At 43.6% G+C, this 27,677-nt stretch overlaps 1 protein-coding gene across 3 annotated transcripts in view; it reads right to left on the minus strand.

The window, feature by feature from the left end:
• LOC119653254 overlaps positions 1-27,677 on the minus strand; it is an 81,350-nt gene that overhangs the window by 47,983 nt on the left and 5,690 nt on the right. For 2 of the 3 annotated variants that reach the window (XM_038057861.1, XM_038057862.1), the window contains exons 2-3: positions 25,827-26,374; positions 25,614-25,768 (exon numbers count right to left, since the gene is read on the minus strand). In XM_038057861.1, coding sequence (XP_037913789.1) covers positions 25,614-25,768; positions 25,827-26,286 — 615 coding nt within the window. In that variant the 5' untranslated portion in view covers positions 26,287-26,374. Of the gene's footprint in view, positions 1-1,525; positions 2,335-25,613; positions 25,769-25,826; positions 26,375-27,677 lie in introns of those variants that run through there. The other variant, XM_038057863.1, reaches the window with a different exon arrangement.

The following is a 27,677-nucleotide window of genomic DNA, read 5'->3' on the forward strand; positions in this document are numbered from 1 at the left end:
ATTACCCCTAGGTGCCAACAAGTGCCAATAGTATCCAGTATATTATTATTATTCTGTTAAGGGAAAGTCGCACCGCGTCCTTGAGGAACTATTGTGCCCCTTTTACTGATTATAGTGTACCTATTGATCATAGTATCTCAAGCAGGCCCGTAACCGTTAGGAACTTTAGTATGTTCCGCACTTCCAGATGTTTCAGCTTTGCATCTGGTATTAAGTGTTCTCCCAGATGTCTCGACCTACTTTGCACAAGTGGCGGACACTGTCCCAAGACGTGTATAGAGGTTTCGTCCTCCTCCTCACAAAACCTGCAGGCAGCGTCTGTAGTTATCCCTAGGTGATAGTTCAGCCGACAATGACCAGTGAGTATTCCCACTATGATTCGGAGGTTCTTTTTGGTGAGGTTTAAGCAATCCTTTGTACGCATGGGATCGTATCCCCCAATAAGCACCCTGGACTGCTCCATCCCTGGTAGGCCCGCCCAATATAGTTCCCTCAACCGTTTCTCTTCGTTTCTTAGATTCATAGCCATGAAACCGTTTCCGATTCCACAGAAAGGTTCTAGCCCGTGTAAAGGCATCCCTGCTCCCTTCTTGGCTAGTTCATCCGCTGCCTCGTTGCCTTCCAACCCCGCATGGCCTGGAACCCAAAGTATTCAGACCTTGTTGGACGAGCCGAGTGTATTCAGTCTCTCAAGGCATTCCCATACCAGTTTAGAGTTCACTTGGTTGGACCTAAGTGCCTTGATCGCTGCTTGGCTATCGGTGAGAATAGCTATGTTCTGCCCCCTGTAGTTCCTTTGAAAATTAAAGGAGGCACATTTGTCTATGACGTATATTTCCGCCTGGAATATGTTAGTGTACCTGCCCATTGGCTCAAAGTACATTTTCCTTGGATCAATGACACCGGCACCCGCTCCCTCTGAGATCCGTCAGTGTACCAAGTAATCAGTTGCTGGTTTAAGCCGTATGTCGCAGCCACGCTCTCCCAGTTTGCCTTGTTACTCCAACGTGTTTCAAACTTCTTATCGAAGTGAAACCTCGTTGTCATGTTGTCCCTCGGTATCAGTAATTCGGGATACCGCCTAGAAAGGATATCAATCTTCCTTCGATTTAGGCAGCTCCCCACCTGTATAACCTTGGTGTTAACGATTTGTCCAATCTGAACACCTACTAAAACTTAGGAGTTTCTTTCAGTCTTTTCAGTTCTCTGACCTTCCTTTCAATTTAATTAAGTCTGTCACACTACTTATCAATCTCTTGATTTTTGACAAGCGATCTTCCTGCCAGGACCTTGATTCCTTTTGTCTTTAAGGAGGGATAAGCAATAAGGGAACCAAAACAAAATGAGGTATAAATTGTGATGCCAGTAAAATCTACCGTCAGTACAAACTCTTTATTACCTTCCTTGATTTCATTACTTTTGGATGATGTAAAAGTGTTTTCAAAAAAGAACAAATGAACTCTTAAACTCTATAACATTCTTATATATTGTGAAAATAAAAAGAACATTCAATAATCCAGCTTACCGAAGTCTTAAACATTGTCGTGACTTGAAAATAATCCACATGTCCATCAGTTACTATAACAAACGGTGCAGCACTCAAATTTCGTAATCCTTTTATAACCGTCAGAAGCACAATTGCCAGTGACGTCAACGAAACCACAACAAACAAATTAAATCCCGTAAAAATGTCCGTCAAAGCCCAAGGACCACGCCAGCCATTCACACAAACTGCTCCGAAAATATACGTATACAATCGCGAGACCAAATAAAAAGTTAATCTGTACTTGTCCGGCTTAAAATTTCCACTAAAAAATCCTTGGAAAAACGTAAAAAATAAGTTTCCTAGAACACCTATACCAAACGAAGTAGCTGCCGAGTACACGTTATTGTCCGGTATCAGATAGTCCTCGCACAAATTCCATGTTCCTCGCCAATACGCTATGACACTAGGCCCAACTATTGCGGACGTGATTAAAACATCTAAAAATTCGAGGCAAGACGCATAGCAAGGACTATTGCTGAGGTGTCCTCTGGTTTGTCTAGTGCGATCTGTGATTTCCGGAGCACTTCCATGCATAATGATTTATTTTTCGGGTCACTTGGCACAAATGTTTCACTTTACAATTTCTCTGGATGCAAAGGTTTCATCCTTGAGCGGGACGAGCATTCCTGGTCCTGATGATTTTTTGGAAGCGCATTCAGGTGTGTAGAAGGACCAATAGATGGATATTGAGCGTGAATGTCTGATTTTCAGCATTTTCATTTTCGTTAGTCCGACATTTTGGGGATTACTTTTGGTAAGGAAGTAAGTTTATTTTCACACCATGACCAAACGATCGTCTGAAAGAGGATACCCTAATTTCAAGGAGGTGGCATAACTTCAAAAGTGGCTTCTTGTAGGGACTTTGGTAATATGTTTTGTGTAACGTTTTTATCCATGAGTGCCCGCATTAATGGTATGAAAATCGTCCCTAGGGTGCCCCCATCATATGAAATTTTAATTTAACCTCAGTTATGAACTCTTTCTTCTGGGTCTTGGGACATGAGGGTAATGATTGGGAAATATTATAAGAAAAAACTGAAGTTCGCTTGGAACCTCAAACCATCGGAAGAACATATTTAGGAAGTCTAAAGATATATCTGCCTAAGCTGGTTCGTAAGGAGGAATCCGAATTTAGGTCAACTCTACTACACTATGAACTTGATTTTGTCGATGATCTATTCTGGGGCCCTTAAGAAAGCACCGGGTCGGAAAGGAATCAAGCTCACGATTGGCGAAAGTGGGCTCATCCGCACGCGACTGTGTTTAGAAGCAAAATAAAGGATAGAAGAATATTGCTTACGATAGAGGCGAATCTTCGTTAGAGGCAATTAAAACCAACAAGTGCCGTATCAATTACAGACTCGGCAACATCCCGGCTCATTCGTACAATAAGAGACCGTAGATAGATACTTCGTTTTAATTCTAATGGAATGACTCTCCAACAGCTAGATACCGCGAGTGAAGCTCCACCACGTAAAGATTGCGTCTCCAGCAATTGCAAGGATAATTTTCACGAAGAACCTTGAAGTAGTGTTCATCATCAACGGCGCAACAACCGGTATCCGGTCTAGGCCTGCCTTAATAAGGAACTCCAGACATCCCGGTTTTGCGCCGAGGTCCACCAATTCGATATCCCTAAAAGCTGTCTGGCGTCCTGGCCCACGCCATCGCTCCATCTTAGGCAGGGTCTGCCTCGTTTTCTTTTCCTACCATAGATATTGCCCTTATAGACTTTCCGGGTGGGATCATCTTCATCCATACGGATTAAGTGACCCGCCCACCGTAACCTATTGAGCCGGATTTTATCCACAACCGGACGATCATGGTATCGCTCATAGATTTCGTCATTGTGTAGGCTACGGAATCGTCCATCCTCATGTAGGGGGCCAAAAATTCTTCGGAGGATTCTTCTCTCGAACGCGGCCAATAGTTCGCAATTCTTCTTGCTAAGAACCCAAGTTTCCGAGGAATACATGAGGACTGGCAAGATCATAGTCTTGTACAGTAAGAGCTTTGACCCTATGGTGAGATGTTTCGAGCGGAACAGTCTTTGTAAGCTGAAATAGGCTCTGTTGGCTGACAACAACCGTGCGCGGATTTCATCATCGTAGTTGTTATCGGTTGTGATTTGAAGTAGTGTTGCCTCAACAATTCTGGGCGTTCCATGGACAAATCTGTGGTTTGCCAGGAGGGGGCTTGTAGATAATTACCCAAGTTAGTTGCGTTGACTGGTAAACGACGTCAAATCATGATATAAATCCCATTGTCATCAGTGAGATTTAAACCGCGACTTTCCGCATGATAGCCTTGTCCTCTAACCATTCAGCTATCCGGATACACACTGAAAACTCATCATCGGGCAAAGCAAACCGAGGTGTAGTTAAGGGGGAAAAGCGAACTGACGAGCTATGACATGCTATAATTTCAAAAAATTTGTGTGTGAAGATATCGCACAGACCATAGAAAAATCCCGGTATTGGGATTATTACCCAAGGACTAAACAATAAGCCCTGATTGCCTGGAAAAGAAAAATGACGTGTTTGCTAAGAATGGGGTGGACCTAGTTCCCAAAACTGATTTTCTGGGGTTCTGTGCCACAGTTGAAGACAGTACCATTCTGCCTGACACCTTGATAACACACAAGGCTGGGAACAAAAAAAAAAACTGTTGAATGAGGACAGAGGTAAGCTTGAAAGCTAATAAGATGGGTAGTCGGAATCTTCAAACCACCTTCCGAAGGGCTAGCATCTCTCCAGCGCTACTACAAAAGGATCTGGAAACCATTTTAGGTTCCAATTGAGCGTAGCAAGGGGAAATATAGCCTCGAGGCACCTACCAAGGCAAAAAGGATGCTTTTGATCTTAAAACTTAAAACTGATCCCTTTGGTACTGTAAACAGTAGGAAAGTTCCTGAAGAACTGTGGTAGAATTAACATTCAAACAAGTAGTCCCTTATATCCATGTCAATAAGATCAACTGAAACTATCGAAATGGATGCAGTACGCGGCGAAATATCTCCGCTATGTTATGTTAATAGCATTCTGGCCCCAAGCCCAGACAAAGGAGGAGGGTTTGAGGCAACGTATTATATTTAGTTCAATCCGTGATAGAGGAAAGCTTATCATCCATTTACGGTCAAACTGGTGCTAAAAAAAATTCTAGGAATTGAACATTGACGTCCGCCAAATATTCGTGGACTCCAAGGAGGTATATGACAGTATTAATCGAAATGTACTGTACAAGATAGTGTTTGACTTGGGAATTCCAGTAAAACTGGTAAGTTTCACGCAGATTGGTCAGAGTCAATAATAGGGTTCGAGACAAATGTCGGTTTAAAACAAAGAAAAGGGCTGGCACCTCTTCTGTACAATATGGCACTGGAATAGGTTATATGAAAGTTGCTTGTGGACGCAGAAGGTATTCTTTTCTATTGAAAAGTGGGGATGGGAATAAACCGGACGAAATAAAATGACGAATTCACCTGGCAAATAAAGCCCCAACGATTATAAAAGACAGCTGCATACACAGTAAAGCAAAACGATAATAAGATCTGTGCTATGTCATGGATACGAAATATGCACCGTAACGGAAACTTCCGAAAAGCTGGTCAATACCTTCGAGAGGAGGGTCTGGAGGAGAATAATAGGAGCTAAACGATAGGACGACCAATGGCGAAACTATTACAACCATCAGTTCCAGCAAATATTTGACGGCCTTTAAGTCTCCAAATTAATAAAACTGCGAAAGTTGCCACATGCTGGGTCTCCAGCGTATGGACGACATTCGGATGCATCTAAGGTATTTGAAGGTAGGGAAAAAGGCCGGAACACCCCGAAAGCGTTGGGCGAGTTTTAAAATTGGAGAAGTCAATCGATGAATCGAAATGGTTGGAGGAAGGACCTTCTGAAAGCCAAGGCCCAGAATGGGCGAAATAGCCATTAAAGAAATAGCTCCGTGTTTATTTTTGGACATCAAAATTGGAGAAGTTGTCTTGAATAACACTCCTCCTTAAGGCAGGTTGGCAGATGGTATGGATACCAATGGTACACCTGCCTACTCTAATAGGGACGAGAAAGGTACCTTTATGTTTTGGGCCAAAAGCCAAGAATAAGTTCATGAACTAAATGAGAAAAAACATACCAATCAGGTAGATCATCCTTTGAAGACTACAGTACGAAACATGTAATTTTTTTTCTATCTCGGGGTCCATCTTTATAGCATTGGAAGCGAAAAGTATAAAGCACTTTGAGACCGTTGAAAATTTCTCCTATCTAAGGTTGAAAATCACAACCGATAACAGCTATGACGATGAAATCCGCGCACGGTTTTTGGGTGTCAACAGAGCCTATTTCATCTTACAAAAACTGCTTCGCTCGAAACGTCTCATCATAGGGTTAAAGCTCTTACTGTACAAGACTATGATCTTGTCAGTCCTTATGTATTCCTCGGAGACTTGGGTTCTTAGCAAAAAAAACTGCGAACTTTTGGCCGCGTTCGGGGGAAGAATCCTGAGCGATACCACGACCGTCCGGTTGTGGATAAAATCCGGCTCAACAGGTTGCGGTGGGCGGGTCACTTAATCCGTGTGGATGAGGATGATCCAATCCGGAAAGTCTATAAGAATGGTAGAAAAAGAAGGAAAAGCAGACCCTCTCTGAGATGGAGCGATGGCGTAGGTCAGGACGTCACACAGCATTTAGAGATATCGGATTGGTGAACCTCGGCGCAAAACGGGATGTCTGGAGCTCCTTATTGAGGCAGGCCTAGACCGGATAGCGGTTGTTGTGCCGTTGATGATGATGATGATTCAGCCGTATCAAAGATATAAAGCATACTATGTAGCCCCCGTACTATAAAATTATAGAAGAAAGTTTCGGATCTACGAAGTGCTCATCAGGTCTGAACCTTTAGATGGCAGTAGTACTTAAACATACGCATGAACTTCTGAAAAGTTAGTAAACGCATTCGAGCGAGAAATCTTACTACGGATCCGTAAAAGAAGATATATAATGGAAAATTAGTTTCAACTAGTATTTGTGCGCTATATATGTATCCGAGTTAATCAAAGTTAAGGAGCTGTAGTGGCCGAAATACGTTGAGAAGATAGAAACGAACAAGATACCCAAAACACTCAAGGGTGAAGCAGGTAGGAGCGAAATATCAAACCTAGGAAGTACTGAAAGAATTTTGTTGATCCTGATAGCAACTTAGACGCAGGATTGAAACATTTGGAAGAAGACGTTACTGCAAGCTAGAGGATAGAGGTGCAAAATATCACTGACGACGTATAGCAACGCGATTAGGGAAGCAAAAGGACCATTTCCAGGGAGTTCTTTGAAGGAATAGAGCAAACCACCGAAGCATCCAGGCTATATATGGGTCTAGCCAAAGGTAAGGCAATATCGTCTGTCTGTCTGAAGCAGAGCGATTGGGTATTTACCGAGAATAAGGAGGACAAGATACATTTGATTCTCAGAACTCATTTCCCGGGTTCTTACCCCACGGCGGAAGGCAATATTTGCCTTGACACCCCAACAACGTACAGAAGGAGGGAAAAGGTGAATTAGAAACTAGCGAAAGAGCTATACTCCGAAATCAGAGTAACATGGGCAATGGGAAACTTTAGATCACTGAAATCAGCCGGAATAGATCGAATGTTCCCAGTGGTACTCTAGAAAAACGTAGAAATCATCTTAGGATCCTTCCGAAGAGCGGAAAGGGGCAGCATAGCTTTGAGATTTATACTAAGAGCATGGACTGTAATCTGGGTAAAGAGAACTGAACTGAAAGTTGCACAAACGTCAAAGGTTGGCTTGCGTGTGTATCAGTGAGGCAATGAGGATATACCCAATGGCATGCCTAGAGGTCCTTCAGAAGTTAACTCATCTCAATCTGCACATATATATGCAGGCAAGGATCCTGCAGAATGTTCGAGAGTACCAGTGAGGTGTAGAGTTGCCTAAATCGAAGGAACATTGATATCCTTTCATTTCGAAAAGAAATTTGTAATAGTTTGGAGTAACCGGGCAAATTGAGAGAGCGTGACTGTGATATATCGCGTAAACCAGCAACTGATTACCTGGCACGCTTACGTGAGCAGAGGCCCCGGTTCATAGGTGCAAGAAAAACGCACTTTGCACCAATGGGCAAGCATTCCAGCATATTTCAGGTGGAAGTATAAGCCATGGACAGATGTGCCTCTTTCAATTTCGAAAGGAAGTAAAGGGGACAGAACATTAGTATTCTAACCGACAGCCAAACGCCTATTAAGGAACTTAGCGCCTACTAGGTAAATTCCAAACGGATATGGGAATGCCTTAACAGATTGAATACGCTCGTCTCGCTCAAACAAGTTTGGATAGTTCGGGTTCCATGCCACATTGGGTTAGAAGGCAATGAGGCAGCGGAGAAGGGGACCAGAAAAGGAGCAACGACACCATCATACGAGCCAGAGTCATTCTGTGGTATCGGAAATGGGTTCATGGCTACAACATTTGAAAATTAAGAGGTACGGTTGAGGGAACTTCACTGGGCGAACTTACCAGGAATGGAATAGTCTAGGGTGCTCATGGGGGATAGAAACCCAAGAGCTCAAAAGATTGTTTAAACCTCACTAAGAAGAGCATCCGGATCATAATGGGAATACTCACTGGTCACTGCAAGCTAAACTATCACCTGAGCAAGCTAGGGATATCTAGGGACACTGTCTGCAGATTTTGTGATGAGAGTGATGAAATCTCCAGAGATGTGACAGTGTCAGGCATTTGCGCAAAGTAGTTTCAGGTATCTGGTAGTTCTTTTAGGACCCAATGCAACGTGCCCTGAGAATACTATTATTAATGATTCAAATATCGAATCAATCTATCCAGAACTATCGCACATAAAGTATATCAAATCAATCTTTTTAAAACTGAAGCGTATAATGCAATGGAAAATTATGTAAATATAACCAAACACTAAAAATATTCCACAGTTTAACTACCCTCGGTCTTTATCAGTAGGTGTTAGCTCTTAGCTAATTTAAATTGCCTCCGAGTACTCAAGAAAACAAATAGACGGTTCTTAGCACTGATAACATAATTCTAATTCACTAAACAGAACGGTGTCTCGCGTGATGGGAAAGAAGAAAGGCCTTATCAGACGGCCAACTTAATCGGGTCTTAATTGGCCACGTGAGGCAGAATTCGCGTAAAATTTCTTATGATAAAATAATGGAAGTTCTACATAGTGAAACAATGGCTGCGTAAGACGAGAATGTAAATAAATACAGGCAGAGAATCTTATTTTTTCGGTACTAGAAAAAAAGATGATACAGGCAAACTTTGCAAATATCTACTAATACGCGAATCTGTAAATCTTTTTCAACCCTTAGAAATCATCTCCTCCCGAAAAGGTAGTCGTTACACAAAACAAATTACAGAAATTTCAGGTCAATGTTACATTATGTACTTATATCATCTACGAGCGCTTTCCACCCGATTTTAAACGTATACGAATTGCGTTCGCTACTTGAAGACACTTTATCATCATAATTGGTTGTTTGTTATCACAGACGGGAAGATATCATCATATGCGTCTTTCGCCTATCTTAGATGCGATTAAAGCATCACACACGCGGCTTTCACCATAGAATTATATATCCACTGGATTGTCGATCGAATTGAAACTCAGTCACACTTTTTTTCGCCAGGAATATGATATCACTCCATTTTAGATACATGTATCTTTTGAGTCCTCCTGAACTAGGAACCACCGAGCTTTGGATTATTCCTCAAACTTTCGCAAATTGGGGGCATACGCGTGTGATAATTCATCAAACCATCTTCTAATCGGAGGGTTTCAGGAAAATAGAGCGGGTCTGGATTTTCAGTATCTGCACCCTTTCCGATTTTCAGTTTTCGATGCAAGACTTTCGATTAACTGGATTGCACTAGATCACGATCCCGATGTTCAATTCGGAGCATTCCCGTGTTGACTGATTATGAAGAAATTTGCATAATGCAACTGGGGCTAGCGCTGAGAATGCCGTAGTCAGATTTTAAGTACTATCATATTACTATTTTTCCGCAACCTACGATTCGAATTTTATCATCTTATCAACGGATGGTGATGTTGTCACTCTAAATCAGAACTAAGTACGAGTCTGGCCATGATCAAGCCGAATAAGCTAGTTATTTCGTTTAGTGAGTTGTGCTACTGTTCACTCAGATGCTTTATATATGGAAGGTATTTTGGTTGTGTGGGGTACGCGAATGTCCGGCAACGTCACAAAGATACATATATTGCCCTCATCAAAGCCACGTTTCAAATCGGATTGGAACTTTGTTTGGATTATATACAGTCAGTACAGTGCTGGCTTTAATCTAAATCCACTCAAATGGCTCAAATCGTGTTATATTGGAAACTGAATGTATTTATCATGCAGTATTGCTCCTGTTTGTGGTGCTAATATAGTAGTGCTTCAGTCAAAATTATATTGTCTTTAACATGGACTTCCAGTCCAGAAATACAAGCAGACAGCACCACTTACTTGGTTGCTGACCACGCGGCAGCCATAAAGCATTTTGAACGGGAGCTCCAGGATCCAGACCCTCAGCTCCCCTTTATTGAAAGTTAGAAGGAGGAGCGAGTGATACACCTCAGATAGAACCGCTAGCTACTAGGGAACATAAGCCGTCATCAGGCTTAACCAAGACTTCTGTGCAAAAACAATAGAAATAGTAGAAACAGTTTAGGTAAAGAAAGGCAAACTTTAATACTCATAGATCCTTCTTTGGGATTAGTTCTTCTGGAAACTTTATCTTTTCGCTCTATTAAAAAGAACCCTTGAGTAACGAACTTGGCGCAACGGACAGTTTTCAGGACTTGAAAAAAAAGCAGGTAGGTCTATTCACTGGCCAACTAATATCCACAGGTCTCATCAACTCCCCTTGGGCGCCATCTTGACGTGACATGAATATCGAATCCAAGAATATTGACTGGGGGTCGACCAACAGCCGGCGGAAGAACTCGAGAAGCAGTCATGGCATCATATCGGACTGGAGCCAGTCGTTACACTGATGTAGTACTTCAAAGGGATGGTGTTACCACTTCTTCTCCGCTGGGATTCCAACGCACACAACGAGATCTGGGAAAGCAGTGACCCCAATCGAAGTGGTGAGTATCTTCTTCAATTTATTCTTAGCAATAAATTGGGAGCATATAATAGCAGAAATTCGAGGAATACAGATTGGGGCTTTTATGTAAGGTACCTGATCTATAATAGGCGTCATCTAGGGTAGGCGATGATATCAGGAACGAACTGGAGATAGAAGTTGAAGACCTTAACCGAAACATCAAGGGAAGTTTCGTGGTGGAACAGGAATAGGAACATGACGGCTGAAAACTCTCCAACCGGGCGAAACAAACCGGAAACTGGCCGAAGTACAAAAATGCACTGATGAAATAACTTCAAGATACTCTTTAAATAGATTGAACGAACTACAGAAGGATTCAGCATGTTGAACTGTTCTCGGTCGGAGCAATGGTGACTTGATGCACTCGATGGTAATCCGAAAGACTCGCGACTGCATCTAGATCTGTCGCAAGGGGGGGGGGGGGGACGAACGGGATAAAGGCTGAAGAAGGAGGAGAAGAAAAGGATAGAGCGTACATCTACTTCTCAAAATGACTTCCCCGGACTCAATTCCACAGCGGAGGACAATAATTCTGCCATTCTGCCTGGCGCCCCAATAATAGGCTGGTGCTCGGAAGCTAGAGGGGGATGAATTATTTCTAAACCACTGAAAGGGGAGTGGATAATATCATCTCAGCGCTACAGACTGTCCGGCGTTAGCAACGAGGCCGAGAATTGCCTAAATCGAAACAAGACTGACGTTCCTTCTAAGGGGCATCCCGTACTACTGACAATAATAGACGACAATGAAGTTCAATTTCAATAAGAAATTTGAAATACAATGGAGGAATAAGGCAAACTGAGAGAACGTGGCAATGATCTACTGGTTAAACCAGCAACTGATCACCTCGTACACTAACGGATTCCTCATCCCAGAGGGACTGGATGTGGGGTCATTAGTCTGAGGACGTACGTACTTCGAACCAATGGGTAAACATGCCAGTATGTCATCATCATCAACGGCGCAACAACCGGTATCCGGTCTAGGCCTGCCTTAATAAGGAACTCCAGACATCCCGGTTTGCGCCGAGGTCCACCAATTCGATATCCCTAAAAGCTGTCTGGCGTCCTGACCCACGCCATCACTCCATTTTAAGCAGGGTCTGCTTCGTCTTCTTTTTCTACCATAGATATTGCCCTTATAGACTTTCCAGGTTGGATCATCCTCATCCATACGGATTAAGTGACCCGCCCATCGTAACCTATTGAGCCGGATTTTATCCACAACCGGACGGTCATGGTATCGTTCATAGATTGCGTCATTGTGTAGGCTACGGAATCGTCCATCCTCATGTAGGGGGCCAAAAATTCTTCAGAGGATTCTTCTCTCGAACGCGGCCATTAGTTCGCAATTCTTCTTGCTAAGAACCCAAGTCTTCGAGGAATACATGAGGACTGGCAAGATCATTGTCTTGTACAGTAAGAGCTTTGACCCTATGGTGAGACGTTTCGGGCGGAACAGTTTTTGTAAGCTGAAATAGGTGCTGTTGGTTGCCAACAACCGTGCGCGGATTTCCTCATCGTAACTGTTATCGGTTGTGATTTTCGACCCGAGATGGGAAAAATTATCAACGGTCTCAAAGTTGTATTCTTATCCTTATTCTTCCTGTTTTTATCTCCTCCTTTGTCCGAAAAAATCCTAGGTAATCAACTAGTCGCAGCAGACAGTTTAAAGAACATACGAATTTAACTCCCTATCGACCGGTGGACCTATTTTCTCTCCGGTTAAATCAGCAGGTCTCATCAAATATGACTTGGCTACGATGGTCTTCCAAACCTCTTTTTACTCAAAACTGGTAAGTCCATCTCCCTTCTCCTATCTCTTATTTTCAACAAAAGCCTCGAAGAGAATCATTTTTCCAGCTTGTGGAAAGAGGCTCTCATTATCCCCATTCACAAAAATGGCGATCGTTCGCTTGCCGAGAATTACCGTCCCATTTCCCTGCTCTCCTCCTGTTCCAAAATCCTGTAAAGATATGTCAGCGACTGGTTGTCCGCCCACTTTGGCCAGCACATAGTGAAAGAGCAACATGGCTTCGTTAAACGTAGGTCCACTACCTCCAACCTGCTTGACTTTATCAATTTTGTCGCTAAATGTCTAAATTCACGGCAAGAAGTGCATACCATTTACACTGACTTCGCAAAAGCCTTCGACACTGTAAATCATAAGATACTTCTATTCAAACTCTCGTCCCTAAACGTTCCCATACCACTTGTTTTATGGCTTGCCTCTTACCTTTCCAACCGATCCTGCCGCGTCTCTTTTGACGGCTGTACTTCGCGCTCCTTCTCCCCTTCTTCTGGTGTCCCACAGGGGTCTATTCTGGGTCCTTTGCTGTTTTTATTTTTTACTAATGACCTTCCTCCCCTCCTTACTTGTCCCTGATTGCTCTATGCAGATGACCTTAAGCTGTTTTCCGCTATATCGTCGCCTATGGACTATGTTTCCCTTCAGTCTAACCTAGTTCGTTGGTGCTTGACTAATGGTTTAGCGCTAAACGTCAGAAAGTGTCACTCAATGCGCTACTCCGTAAAATCCTCACACACTTCTTTCTCCTACTCTCTTAACGGACATTCCTTGTCCTGCTTAAATTCCACTCAAGACCTCGGAGTCACTTTCGACAATAAGCTGCGTTTTGACACCCATTGCCTCGATGTCATCAATCGAGTAGCAAAATTGTCAGGCTTTATACTTCGCTCCTCCTCTGATTTTGACTCCATCCAACCCTCCTTAGCTCTCTGCATTTCCCTCGTGAGGAATACCCTCGAGTATTGCTCCATGATCTGGTCACCCTCCCGTAACTGTGATTGTCTTGCCCTTGAAAATGTGCAACGTAAATTCACTCTTCTTTAAGAAAAGCTTCCCTCGTGTGGATTACCTCTCCCGCCTCCGCTTTCTGAACCTTCCCTTCCTACAACAGCGTAGATCCTATCTGGATCTATGCACATTCTTCAAACTTTCCTCGGGTCTGATGGGCTGCTCCGCCGCTGACGAGACCACCTCCCGTCCTGCGACTTATAACACACGTAGCACATTTTCAACGTGCCCTTCGCAGAGCTCGAAGTCTACTTTCATTCCCCGAATACCAGGGTTTGCCGAAATTATTATTATTAATGCGAAACAGCTTGGTCCTTTTAACTTCCCTAATTTAAGTAGTTTTAAACATAGGATAAGTTTTTTGCTTTCTCCTCCTCCTGAGGACAATAATTAATTGGAATTTTCTCTGTTTATTGTCCGTAAATTAAATAAATAAATAAATAAATCAACTCGGGCACCTTGACGTGATAGGGTTGCCAGTAGTATTTCGTCACTACATTCCAAGTATCCAAACATGAATATTGAATTGAAGGATATTGACCAATGTCCTGTATGTAGGATACATATAGATGATGTGCTTTCCGCTTTCCGGAGGGTTTAAAATGTGGTTGTTCAGGAGCCAAGCCTCTCAACTTCCAAAACCATTAGCGCATGGTGAAAACCATACGCTGTACGCGGTATTGATTGAACGGCCGCTTATTGATACACGATTGCCTCTGTGAGTAAGTTTGATCTTTCTGCGCTAAGGGGCCAGTGACACGTCAGATCTGAGAACAGCAACAACAAGTGGAACCCTATACAGATACAAACTGGTCCGTCAGGCGGAACCACATCTCCGTAATACTGGTAAGCAGGTAATAACACCTAAGAACAGAGAAGTTTGGAAATCAAGTAGTGAAGCTAAGCTGAACAGTGGTTTACTGCGAACACCACAACCAATTAAGGGCCTTGATCAGAAGGCCAGGACTAGCAGCAACCCGTATGAAAAGAACATACCAGATGTCAGGAAAGAAACAGGTCTCAGAGGTGCAAACACTAAATACGCTTTCTGAAGGAAAGCCTGGAACAGAACGAGCTCTTAAAAGGGCTTAGGATAGAACTAAGTAGTAAGAATCCCAGGAACTTGACGCTTCTATATAAGGTACTTGAGCAATAACAGGGCTAATAGAGAGGCAGGCGGTTAAATAAGGAATGAACTGGAAATAAGGACAGTGGTGGAAGATTTCAGTAGATTCACCAAGAGAAGAATCCTGGTGGAACAGGAATAGGAATAAGAGGTCCGAAAACTCTTCAATCGAGCGAAATAACGCGATCAGAGGAGCAAAGTCAAATAACTTCCGGACACTCTTTGAACGAATTGAACAAACGACAGAAGCATCTAGCCTTAACAAGACTGTAGCCAAAGATAAGGCAATGTCCTCTGCTGTCTCAAAAAAGTCCTAGGGGCGGTAACTAACAGTATACCTATGGGTATGGGTATGGAGGTGGACAAAAAATGGTTTGCATTCCGAAAGTCGGTAAAAGAATCCTTTTCACTCAAAGTTTTTCAGATCAATCGGCCTGACATCCTTCGTACTGAAAATAGTGGAGAAGGTCTTAATGTAGTGGCACTGTGGTCAGTATTGCGCTTGTCGGTGGTTATTACCCAGATTTGACCCATCTGCTCAAACCACAGATTGTGAATTACAGGTACAGGTACAGGTGTAGAAGTCGAGGCTTCGCATCAAGGCAGACACAGCTACCATAGTGCCATTGAGAGCCGTTACACTGAATGGCATAAAGATTTAATAGGCAATAGCCAGTATATCGAATGACTGATACCAAGGGATAGCATGACAATGAGGTTTAATTGCAAGTTCACACACGATGGAACAACAGGGCAAATTGGGAGAGCATTCCAGCGATCAACGACTTTCCCACATTATAGGTGGTTCAAGGGAAACATACCTCCAATTGATAGGCACAGCAGTAGATTTTAGGCGGAAATATACACCGTAGATAGGTGTCCTCAATACTACGATTCTAACTGACAACCAGGCTAGTAAGACATCTAGGTCCAGCTAGGTGACCTCTAGAATGGAATGAGAATGTCTTAATAAATTAAAACGCTTAACTTGTACAATAAGATCTGGATATTTTGGGCTGAAAGCAATAAGAGGCAGCGGATGAGCTGGCCAGTGAAGGAGCAGAAAAGCTGTCATACGGATTACAACCTTCTTTGCAATTGGGAAGGGTTCATAGTGAAATCGAGAACTGAAAATCTTGAAAAAGCAATAAGAATGAAGTATCGTTCGCAAGAAGTTAAAAGCGAGACTACTTCAGAATTTACGGTCAAACAATGGGATGCGAAAGAAAGACTTCAAGGCCGTGTGAAATCCTTGAAAGGATGAGTCGGCCAAATTTGATTCTTTTAGAAAACCTGATGGTACTTTCACAAACTTCAGACTGACGTTAGTGCAGACTTTGGAGAAAATTAACATGTGGAGAGATTGATTGAGCGCGACACTCGCGTTAAGGCGCTAATCAACGTGCGTCTGTTCTGAACCTGAGTCTAGACTTAGATTCTCTACTCATTCAATTAGGAACAAATTCAATTGCGACCCAGGCCTTAACGGATGTGCCGAAGCAGGCACTCCCGACCACGGAATCCAGCCGACCCCACCTGCTAATGTTAAAGATTTACCGGCGGGTGCGCATCTGTCTGTGGGCAAAACAGCCTCCTGATCTTTTGCCAAAGCAATGCCTCCGGGCAAACTACTTCTGAGAAACCATAACCCGCGAGTTGTACCAAGTTTGAGGGGAAAGGAATGTTCGGATAATATGCGACTAAAGCAAACCAAGCTGCAGCAGTCCTTTAACGATTCTAATTGTTAAGCCCAAAGGACAGCAAAGAGCATTTATTTGGCAACGGCTAAGTCTTCATTTCCTAACAAGGCTGTCGAAGCCGATGGATGGGTCTTGTATGATCTCAACAATCCATCCGGTTTCGATAGTGACCGGTACCAACAACTTGGAAGTGAAGCTCTCCCGACTATAAAGACTGCGTCAACGTAAGTTATCAACCTTTGGTTTGAGTCGATAGTTGTCTACCGTGAGATGTGACGGCTAAGCTTTACCGATAAAAGCATGACCGATTGGCTCAGGCAGTACTGTTCCTCCCTCGATGGTGCGGGGTCTTTGAGCTACCATCGTTCAAAAGGTGGCTCTCTGGTTTTCAGATGAGGAGCGTAATGGCGCTGAGGCTCTGAAACAATACCTAAATTGCGGGGATTAGTGGCGCGACAGGGCAGCACTGGATTGTTCACATGCCGGAGTGAAGGAAGATTCACATATTGGGAGTACGGAAAGAGGGTTGTCCACAGGAAGGAGTTTCTCTCTCGGCTGTTTAGCCAGTTCTAGCCGTAATAATTATCGGCAAGTCTGCAGACACAGTATGTGATCGCTTAAATACTACTGGGCAGATAATCCATAGTTGGTGTCTGCGTAACGGACTCACGGCGGGGGACTGGACTAGTTACCGTCACTAGAAACCTTGGGTGGGCCAGGTACACGCCTCCCATCTTATCACAGGCGGAAATTCTGCTAAAACAAACAGTCAAGCATTTAAGAGTACATCTAGAAACAATACCGGAAGTCCTTCAGATTGTTCTGATACTGTAGAAATGCAGTAGGTAAGACCTGGGGACTTGCACCTCAATGAACTCATTGGAAGTACACAACGATAATATGGCCCATTTTGATGTACGTATGCATCCCCTGGTGACCGAACTGAACTTTGCTGGTAGTAGGAAGCTGCTGGTGCAGATTCATAGATTCGGTTGTCTAAGTATTACTGGCACAATGAGGTCAGCTAATGAAGTACATAGATTTCATTGGCGCGTGGGAAGGCGACCAATTATATGGTCATACGTTAATCTGGAAATTCTTGGCAAACATCAGGTGCCTCTGATACATGCTGATGATATGGTTTCCAAATTTGCCTTTTAGATAACATATATAATGTGTCGTAATCAACAAGAGAGAAGAATGGTCGACAGGTGGCCATGGGTCTTATAGGCTTACAGACTTCATTAGCTTCTCCGCCGAATCAATCATGGAGAAGTGCTCAGGGGTATTCTCGGAAAACCCCATTATGGAACTGACCTGATCTCTCGAAATGACGACCATATTCCACATAAAGATATATTCCATTTTATTGGCAGCAGAAGAATGTTTGCTACAAAAATGGCGGGTCGCACTATGCGAATCTGTTCCGACAGTTGGCCAGCGTTAGCAGCATTAAATAGTAACAGCATGTCAAGCGGGTGGATGTGGAGTTCCCACCAGTTGCTGCTAAAACTGCTGCTAAAAGTCAACTGAATGAAACATCCCTGATGTAATGAGGTGGCTGATAGACTCGCCAAGGCTCGGGATTCACAATGGTAGGACCAGAGCCGGCTTTTGATATCTGGCCATCCACTATCAAGTCTGTTCTGAAGGAGAAAATTGCAAGGTTTTATGCAGGGAAGAAGTATTTCACTTCATATACACCTGCTCAACCTCTTAAAACTTCAGACGAATCTGTGCTCTAACTGCCTCGGAAAGATGTCGCGAACGTGGCAGGCGGGAGGCCATTGGATAGGTCATTTTAGGGGATAGTACCCGCCTGACAAAAGCTTGGAGCTGCGACTATTCTACCAAACAAACTAAATAGCTAACCGAGCTAGTTAAGCTGGGAAAACAGTTGCAGCGCCTCGTTTCCTTTGGTTACTCCCTGCATCTTCTATGCTAATACCTGCTTTGTTCTATTGATCCATCTGCTGACAAGGCTTTTAGATTGCTAATGCAGAAGTCATTAAGTGTCATTCTTTAGAAATTGTGGAGTCCCAAATTTTATTCGCTTCCTCCAACACCGTTGTCGAGCTACCAAAATAGATAAGTTTACCGCGTTCAATGTCGCAGTTTTGGGCCTCAGACTTTCGGCCTTCTCGTAGTACACAAATAACAATGCCCCTTTTCCGAAAAGTTCTTGCTAGTTCCTTGGTCTTTAGGCGAGTGTGCCAATATTCAGGAGGCACATATTTGTTTTGCTCGGACTAATTTACTTACGTCCTGACGCCGTCCATGCGGTAAGAACCCTTGCCCATTTCTCGATAGGAGCGGGGCTCCTCCTGCCGCGACGACTGAGGTTAACGCCCTAGCATAGCTTAGGATCTGTCAACATGATCGTTTTGCTTTTAACGACATTGAATGCACTTTCTTGGTCAGCGGTGTCGGGAGCTGCCACGAAGAAAGATCAGGTAGGATTTAGCATAGTGGAACAACTCCAACTATATTTTATTTATTTTTGTTTTACTGAGGATTGTATAAACTACGTTACCTCAAACTCTCCTCCCTTATCTGGCCGTCATTATCATATTACCGATGGACTTATCTTTTGGAAAATCTAAGTTGGTGAAGTACGTTACCAAAGGGTACGCAATAATGACATGTGACATTACATGACATGACATGTGATTCGCACACCAATCCATAATGACTAAGGGATGCAAATTAAGGTCTTTATGGACATGGCACCCTTTCACTTCAGCATGTGACTTTATTGCGGGTTAGACACAAAAATTTCAGTTAAAATGATCGTGGGGTAATAGGTTCTTCTTCGACTGTTCCAGCAAGATAGTGTGGGTATTCCGCACAGCAGATTTATCCGCTAATGCTTATATATCCATGCTTGCGCTGCACGCATTTGACTACCCCCTAGAGTCTCTTCGAGATTACACGTAAATAAATTGGGATAGTCTGGCGCTATGCACTTATATACATATGTGGCTAGGTTTTAAGAGCGTGTCAGCTCTGCTCCCATATAATATTAGCGGGAAGATTGGGCTAAGTACCGCCATTGCACACTCAAAATATGAATGAATAAGTCAGGTAGCCTTTTGTTTCATGCGAGATAATTTGAAAGCGAGATAGTTGTAAAGTCCACATCTTTTATTGTAGTTGGGGCTTTTGGGTAATTGGGGTAGCTTTTTGACTTTTAGTAGAATTCCAGTATCTCGGTGGATTAAGGCTTTATTATTCTAATCTGAATAATGGATCAGATATACTATTATAGAAGCTGTAACCAGAGGAGACTTCCCTTTTGAATGACATCTACTTGACGTTTAGGGATGAATTATTGGCAGTATATCAAAGTATCTATTTAATACGTGTTGGAATTATTTAAGCAAAAGCTTCCAGACAGTCAACATAAATGGTTTGCTTTTAATGCTATGGATCAAGGTGTTTACCTACAAACCTTGTCAAGCCGAATAAGCTCACAGGAGTGGAATGATCTTTGACGAAGCCGCAATTTATTGAGATGAATAGGGTCTACCTTCATGGATCAAAATTACTGAAATAGGTTGTGTTGAGAGTCTCATCATTCCGTGGTTCGACGAGAGGAGCTATAATTTCTTCAATTTCGTTATAAATCCGTGTTCAAATAACTCAAATTCATTATGAAACTTAACTTAAGAGAAGTGGTTGCCCGTGAAGAACGTCAACGCACCCTTAGCGAGTGGCAACTTTTTTGGCAAAATGAGCCAAGGGGCAAGTGGACTGCGCGGCTCATCGGCAAATTAGACCCATGGTTGAACAGAAAGCACGGTGAGATTGATTACTTCCTTACCCAACTTCTAAGTGGGCATGGAGGTTTTCAGTCTTACCTACACAGGATCGGGAAAGCGCGATCTCCTGATTGTGTGTTCTACAATGGAGTGGCGGATGACGCTGAACACACCTTTTTCTCTTGCGAGAGGTGGGACGGCCTCCGCCAGCAGCTTTATGCAGACACAGGGGAGCTCTCTCCAGACAACATTGTCAGAGAGATGCTGAAGAGCGCTGGCAGCTGGAATCGTATTGCGGACTATGTTCGAGCTCTTCTTACTACGAAGACGATTGAACTCGACCGGCAGAGGGATCGGACGGTAAGGGGTTCCCTGAACTAACAACAACTCCCTTCCTCCCCTCCCCTCTCGTTAGTGAAAGGAATTCCCTGACTTGAAGACTCCCAAAGCCGGGAGAGCCCGAAGTAATGTGTCAAACGGTTCCAGGCTAGTTCTCTGATGACAGGGAGGTGTTTAGTTGGTAGTCTGCCAGCATGCTGTTGCGGAAGTCCAACACTCTGTGCGTAAACGCATTCACCTTTCCTACTCCCAAAAAAAAAAAAAAAAAAAAATTATAAAAGTGGTCGTCCATTTGAGGTTGCAATTGTATATTTATGGTACAAATCTAAGTGCACCGGTTTACCAGCAAACATGGTCTGTTCAAGTTTCCCTATCAATAAAAGGACCTTGCCGAATTCAGTTGATAGGGGAACTCACGGAAGAAGAAGTTTTGATGTCCTTTGACGTCAAGGAACTTTTTTCGAGTATTCCGTCAAAGAAGTGACTGGTTTAGTAGAAAATTGGCTGCATCAGCAATAAAGTGATCCACAACATAACGGATGTAAGGACGAAAGTATGGAGATTTATAAAATCCAAAAGGACGAAGTTCTCTGCAATATCCAAAGCAGGGAATATCTCGGCTGTTCAAATCCAGACATACTGCGTGTCCCATGTTCACTCCTTTGTAGAGTATATGACATGCATGCATGCAGGAATAAACTTACAACGGCGGGTCAACAAGAATACGGGCTTAAACAACCAAGACGAAATACGAGATCAGAAGGCTGGCGCTTGACCATCTCGTCTACCACACCCTTTAGCACCAGACACATTCGAGACATCAGCGGAAAATCAAGGGAGGGGGCATGAGGATTCAATTCTTTTTCTCCAGCCCCGTTCCGTTCACAAGCGGGGTCGGCTCATCGTGATCGGTTTCGCCATTTTATTTTATCAAATGCCTGATTTGGATGCAATCCCCATCCACCGTATCAAGCCACCTTTGTTTCGGCCGGCATTTTGGTCGCTTACCATCGACTTCGATGTTCAGACCAATCTTGGCAAGTGGATTCTTGTTGCGCGAATTACGTGACCATACTATCGAAGACGCCTCTATCGCAGTTTTTCCACGATTGGTGCAACCACATATCGATCGCGTATATTCTCATTTCGGATGCGGTCAAAACGTGTCACACAATATCTTCATCTCCATTACCGCAAGACGCCGTTCATTGTCTTTTATAGTCGGCCAACAGTCAGAACCATAGAGAGCGACAAGACGGACGACATTGCGATAAATTTTCGATTTGAGACGTTCCTTGATATGTCGATCACATAGAACTCCAGTTATGGAACGCCACTTTATCAGGTTGCGGCCGTAGTAGAATGGTGCTCCGACAGGCCATTGCTGCGTTCAGTTATGGGCAGTAGTCTGTTGTAGATAACTTTCTTCATCATCTTCCCCATTGCATTTAACAGGCAGATTGGGTGATATGATGCTATATCTCCAGGTCGTTTGTTTGGTTTGGGAAGCAAAACTAATTTTTGCTTTTTTCACTGGGCAGGGAATATTCTTTCCTTTAGGTACGCCTCGAAGGTGTTGTCGAAAAGGTTGGCCTGAGTCTGCACTGCCAGCTTCAAAGTTCTTAGAGATGCCATCAAGACCTGGGGTTTTGTTGGAGCCGATCCAACCACATATTTTCCGTAGCTCCTCCGAAGTTCCTGGAGGTTTTATGCACTCGTTGAGCGGGACGAATGTTTCGCTTCCCCTGTTTTCGTGGTTAGGAAACAGAGTTACAACCAACTCTTTCTGGAGACGCGCAACTATTTTTGGAACTTTTTGATCATCATCCTGTAGGCCCTATTGCAAGGGTTTATATCGCCATGGTCGCAAAATTGTTTGAAGCAGTTTTTCTTAGTCCTCCTATTGGATTTTTTTAAGCAGCCCAGTAGTTGTTTGCGTGCCTCACTTTCACCATCGCTACCAGGTTTTCCTCTGAGCCTTTGGTAAGGTCTTTTTTTCCGGAAACATGCGGTTTGGAAACTTGCGACTTCGTTATTCTACCAGTAGTTGGGTTGCCTACTAGGGAATAGTCGTCTTCTGGGCATAGTAGCATAATACGCTTCCGTCAACTATCGAGTGATTTGGGTGATTTTTTTCTCCGGTAGCTTTATTCAGGGATGTGTCGGACTTGAGCGCCGCAGAAAACGTGTCCACACAAAAGCTATTGGCGTCCACCCGGGCAAACCCCCCGGCATTCTGCCTCTGTGTCGAACTCGATTCACCCTTGATTTTCATGCAGTTTGCGTGGTGGTCATGGTGAGTAGAGTTCTGACTAACTTGAAATGCGAATCTACTAGCTAAAGCGGCATTCACGTATGCTTTATGTCGTCCGGATAGCTCAGTGGTTAGAGCACTAGGCAGTCGTACAGAAGGTTGCGATTCAAATCTCACTGGTGGCAGTGGGATTTGTATCGTGACTTGACGTCGGATACCAGTCGACTCAGCTTTGAATGAGTACCTGAGTCAAATTAGGGTAATAATCTCGGGCGAGTGCAATGCTGGGCACATTGCCGCCTCCAGGGTACTGTAATCCTGCAGTGTACGATTACAGTCTTGAATGAAGCGCTCTAACATATTTCAAGCCCCTGATCCAAATGGATTGTTGCGCCAACGATTATTATTATTATATTATCTCTTATGGCGGCTACCTGTCCTAACGAATTTCCAATTTAGGTCAAAAATTTGTCAGCGGTTACATCCTTGGATTTCTTGACTTACAACCTAAGGTCTCTTTTCTGGAATCATCTAATGCGGCTTACATTATCTGAGTTCGCCTTCCGCTACATTTTCCGCGCTGGAGGGAGCACTTTTACTCACGGAGTTTTCTGCCAGTATGGGTGGAAATCAACATCGATGGAACCAATTCTATTCTCTACTGTCCGCTTATAATATTTGATGGCACACTAGTTAAGGTTCTCAATACTGAGGCATTGCGGTCGTTAGATATCGACTGCCGGATCCCGCTCCCTCATTCCAAAAAACCGCGGTACTGGGTTTTCGATGCCCCGCACCGTAAATTTATTCTTCTTCTCTGTTTGGTTTTCTTCTAATCACCTGAGTATTCTGCCCCAACACAATATCTATGGAAGAGTTGAGCCGGTATATGGGCCAGGTACCGGTCGAAGTGTTAATAAGAAAGGTGGAACTCCCAGTGCATAGGTTATATTTTAAGATAGGCTGAGAACTCTATTGCTGGCTGAGTCATGCAATTGAAGGTCCTATTCCAGAGTGGCCAACGAATTGGTCATTCTAGAAACGCATAGAACAGAATAGTAGACAAGAGAGGTTAGGATTATCGGGAAGACCTGGAGAGAGTTGAAGCAGATTTCAGGGAGCCGGCATAAATGTCCCATGGATATGGTGGACGAGTTACGCCCCATTTAGACGATTCCACGTTCCTGACATCGGATGCATTTCCATATGTAGATAAACGGACCTAATGAATAGCTTTTAACGAAGTATAATATTAATGTTTGTCATCCTCTTTAATCTGGCATTTTCTGACTGAAACCATTGGGAAATGACAAAAAGATGGCTGCTGCAACCAATATTGAACTTAGGGTCATTCCCACTTAATAATTTATCTAAATTGATGTCCCTGCTGAAAATTTCGAGGGCACTCTAATCTCGATTTCGCTTGCCATTTCCATCAGATCTGGATGAAGCAAGGAGTTCGTACTCCAGGGATGAATCTGTCCTGTTTAGTATAAGCAACTCAGCTCAGCTGTCGCGTAATTACAGCATGTTCTAGGTAGTGATTGTGGCTATCAATGAAGTCCTGTCTAGGCTGCAATGGTGGATTTCCATTCTGCCAATCTTACACAAGTGAAAGACTAACTTTTTCGAAGAAGTTGAAACTGAGTTAATGAGGAGGACGAAATGCCTCTTTGTTGCCAAATAAGTCGATTGATTTAGAAGAGTTTGCAGGGCCAGTCCTTATTATATAACAACCTGTTTCCCTATCTTCGTGCGTAGTGATTCGTGGTTATTTACATACATATCTTCTTTTTTTAGCCTTTGACCTGTTAACAAGCGGGGTTTTCTTGTAATGATTGGTTGCGCCATTTTATTTTATCAAAGGCCTAATCTGGATGTAGCCGTGAGGCCACTAGCCCAACGCAACATCTTCGTCTTCATTAAAGCAAGACACCGTTCATTGTCTTTTATAGTCGGCTAACACCTAGAACCATAGCCGGCGACAGGACGGACGATATTGTGATAAAGTTTAGTTTTGAGGCCTTCGTTGATCCGTCGATCACAAACAACACCAGTTGTGAAACGCCACCTCATCCAGATTGCGCTAATGCGTGAAGGAATTTCATAACCCAGTTCTCCATTGGCTGATAGCATTGATCCGGGATATTTAAATTGCTGAGTTCTGGGCAGGACACTGTCATTGACAGTGATGTCTGTTTGTGTCTGTTTGATGGGGATCGTTCGTCAAAAATTCAGTTTTATTCAGATTGAATATGATGTTGCATGAGGTGAACTACATACAGATATGAAATTTTCTTGTATGGGATACTAGTCTTATGAAGATTATTTAACGCTTGATCATTCCAGTAGCCAATAGCACCCACAAAACCTGACTTTCAAAATAATATACTGCATAGTCAAATAACCTTCACGGAATTTCAAATTCTAATTCATCATCATCATCAACGGCGCAACAACCGGTATCCGGTCTAGGCCTGCCTTAATAAGGAACTCCAGACATCCCGGTTTTGCGCCGAGGTCCACCAATTCGATATCCCTAAAAGCTGTCTGGTGTCCTGACCTACGCCATCGCTCCATCTTAGGCAGGGTCTGCCTCGTCTTCTTTTTCTACCATAGATATTGCCCTTATAGACTGGGGGATCATCCTCACCTATACGGATTAAGTGACCCGCCCACCGTAACCTACTGAGCCGGATTTTATCCACAACCGGACGGTCATGGTATCGCTTATAGATTTCGTCGTTATGTAGGCTACGGAATCGTCCATCCTCATGTTGGGGGCAAAAAATTCTTCGGAGGATTCTTCTCTCGAACGCGGCCAAGAGTTCACAATTCTTCTTGCTAAGAACCCAAGTCTAAATTCTAATTGATTAATTTAAAATTTGACTCACCTGAACACGAAACCTTGTAGGGAATGAAAACGCAATGTCCTTATTATCCAGTGCAACAAATACGGGGGGCGCAGCCAAGTTACGGATTCCTTTCAATGCCAACAAGAGCACCAAACAAATAGCAGATGGTATCACTGCTCCTTTCAATTCAGTCCCTAGAAAAACATGGCAATGTGACAGTCTTTATTCTCGTTTTATCCTGAAAAAACTTACCGAATACAACTTGCAAGGCAGCCCACCCTCCTTGCCAATTCAAATTGCATCCCAAACTAAAAAGGTATGTGTAGATTTTCACTATTATATTCTGGCTTATGATTTTCTTCACTGATTTGTATCCGTCATTTGGTGCTGTGAATTCCATGTGAAGGAGCTCCTTGATCAGGACGAATGAAGTGTGCAGGGTGCAGCCAAAAAGGAAGCTCATCCATGGTGGAAACTGTTCAGGATGTCGCTCTATAAATGCCCAGGTTCCTTTCCAATGAGCCACGACCAGTGGAGTTATCACGAATAGTGAAAGGAAGACATCACTTATGTTAAGGAGACGCTTTGTACAACGACCCGGTGGGAGGATTATTCGGAAAACTTCAGGTGACTCCGGTGTAATGCTGATTTCGGTTTTTTCTGCGGTATTCAGTGGCTCTGTTGTTTCTTCTGATTGTTGCAGGTAGTTCATTTTATATTATTGTCTTTGCTGGGCTTTATTTCGGCTGTATTACCCCAACATAGGGTATGACAATTTCAACTGGAAGTCTATTTGGTACCTGCGAATTAGCGTGAAATGAATATTTTAATTTTGGTTAGATTTTAACAAGTGATATTTTAGTGTAATGATAACATGGCAGGAAACTACAGTTCATAGGGATCCAAAAAAATGGAAAATATAGGAAATAAATATAAAAATAGGAGTTATTGCATAGTTTCAATTGCACCGCTAAAGCTTCGTCCGCATTTATCGAAGTTCAATATGAAGTTCCTAGGATGGTTACGACAAATAATGAAGCTTTTAAGCTGGATTGCCTCAACCCTCTACCATTTTGGCGAACTACTAGACTACTACTAGACCCCTCAGGGGTCGTTAGTGATCCTTAACGGATCGTTTAGGATACGAGGAGTGGCGTTCCCGAGGTTTCCGAGCAAGTAGTTCTGACCCCCTAGCTGGCATTATACAAACGTCCTCCGTAGTGGCCTCTAGAAAGTTTCCCAGTGAAGAGCGAACTGCTAATGAGCGATACACGTCGAGACATACTGAGATTCCCCGGAGCCGTCTACAACCCCTTGCGGATGCCGATGGAGTGATATGAGCTTGACGTTGCGGTGTGTATCAAGAGCCTCGTCAGGACCCTTGTCGGGTAGTGTACATTGAACCGGTATTAGTAGACTGTCTTGCCTTTTCCCGAGCGCTGATTTGCTCATGAGTTCCGCGATCAGCTGGGCATAAGTCAGGCCTCAGAGACCCGGAGTAGGGGTTTTGCCCCCGAGGGTACACCCGTTCCTGACTATTGGGGCACGCTGCCTTGCACATGATGCGCTGGCAAAAACTCTTAACGGAAAATAAAAATGACATAAAATGAGACTGGAGAAAGTGTTGGCTGGGTTTGCACGCAATACGAAAACCTGTCGTTCGCCGCAGCGCCCAGAGAAGGATTTAGCATTTAGGATTTAGGCTTAAATACTGAATGACACATCAGGATGAGAGCGCAGCCGACTATTCTTGCGGAAGCATTAAAGGCTTAACAACAAATGCACCGTAGTAGTGAAGCCCATGCGGCCTGCGACGTAAGCAAAGGCGTGAAAAACCGGCTGATGGAGTTGGAGGAGCTCCTAGTTCGAATTTCGTATTACAGGCGGACATATAGAGTAATAGAAGATGCGCGAGAAGCGCAAGCAAACGTACCCCCGCTGAGAACAATGCAAGCGCCAAACGGATCGCCCGTTGTAAAGTGAAATGGGGAAAAAGCGAGAGGAGGAAGAGGCATCTCAAGGAGACTTCTCTCAGGTATACTCCAGGGCTTGAAAGAAGACGGCGAAGGGGAACAACACGCGACGTCGTCAGAAAAACTTCTA

This window comes from Hermetia illucens, chromosome 3 (genome assembly GCF_905115235.1).
Source record: "Hermetia illucens chromosome 3, iHerIll2.2.curated.20191125, whole genome shotgun sequence".
Lineage (NCBI taxonomy): Eukaryota > Metazoa > Arthropoda > Insecta > Diptera > Stratiomyidae > Hermetia > Hermetia illucens.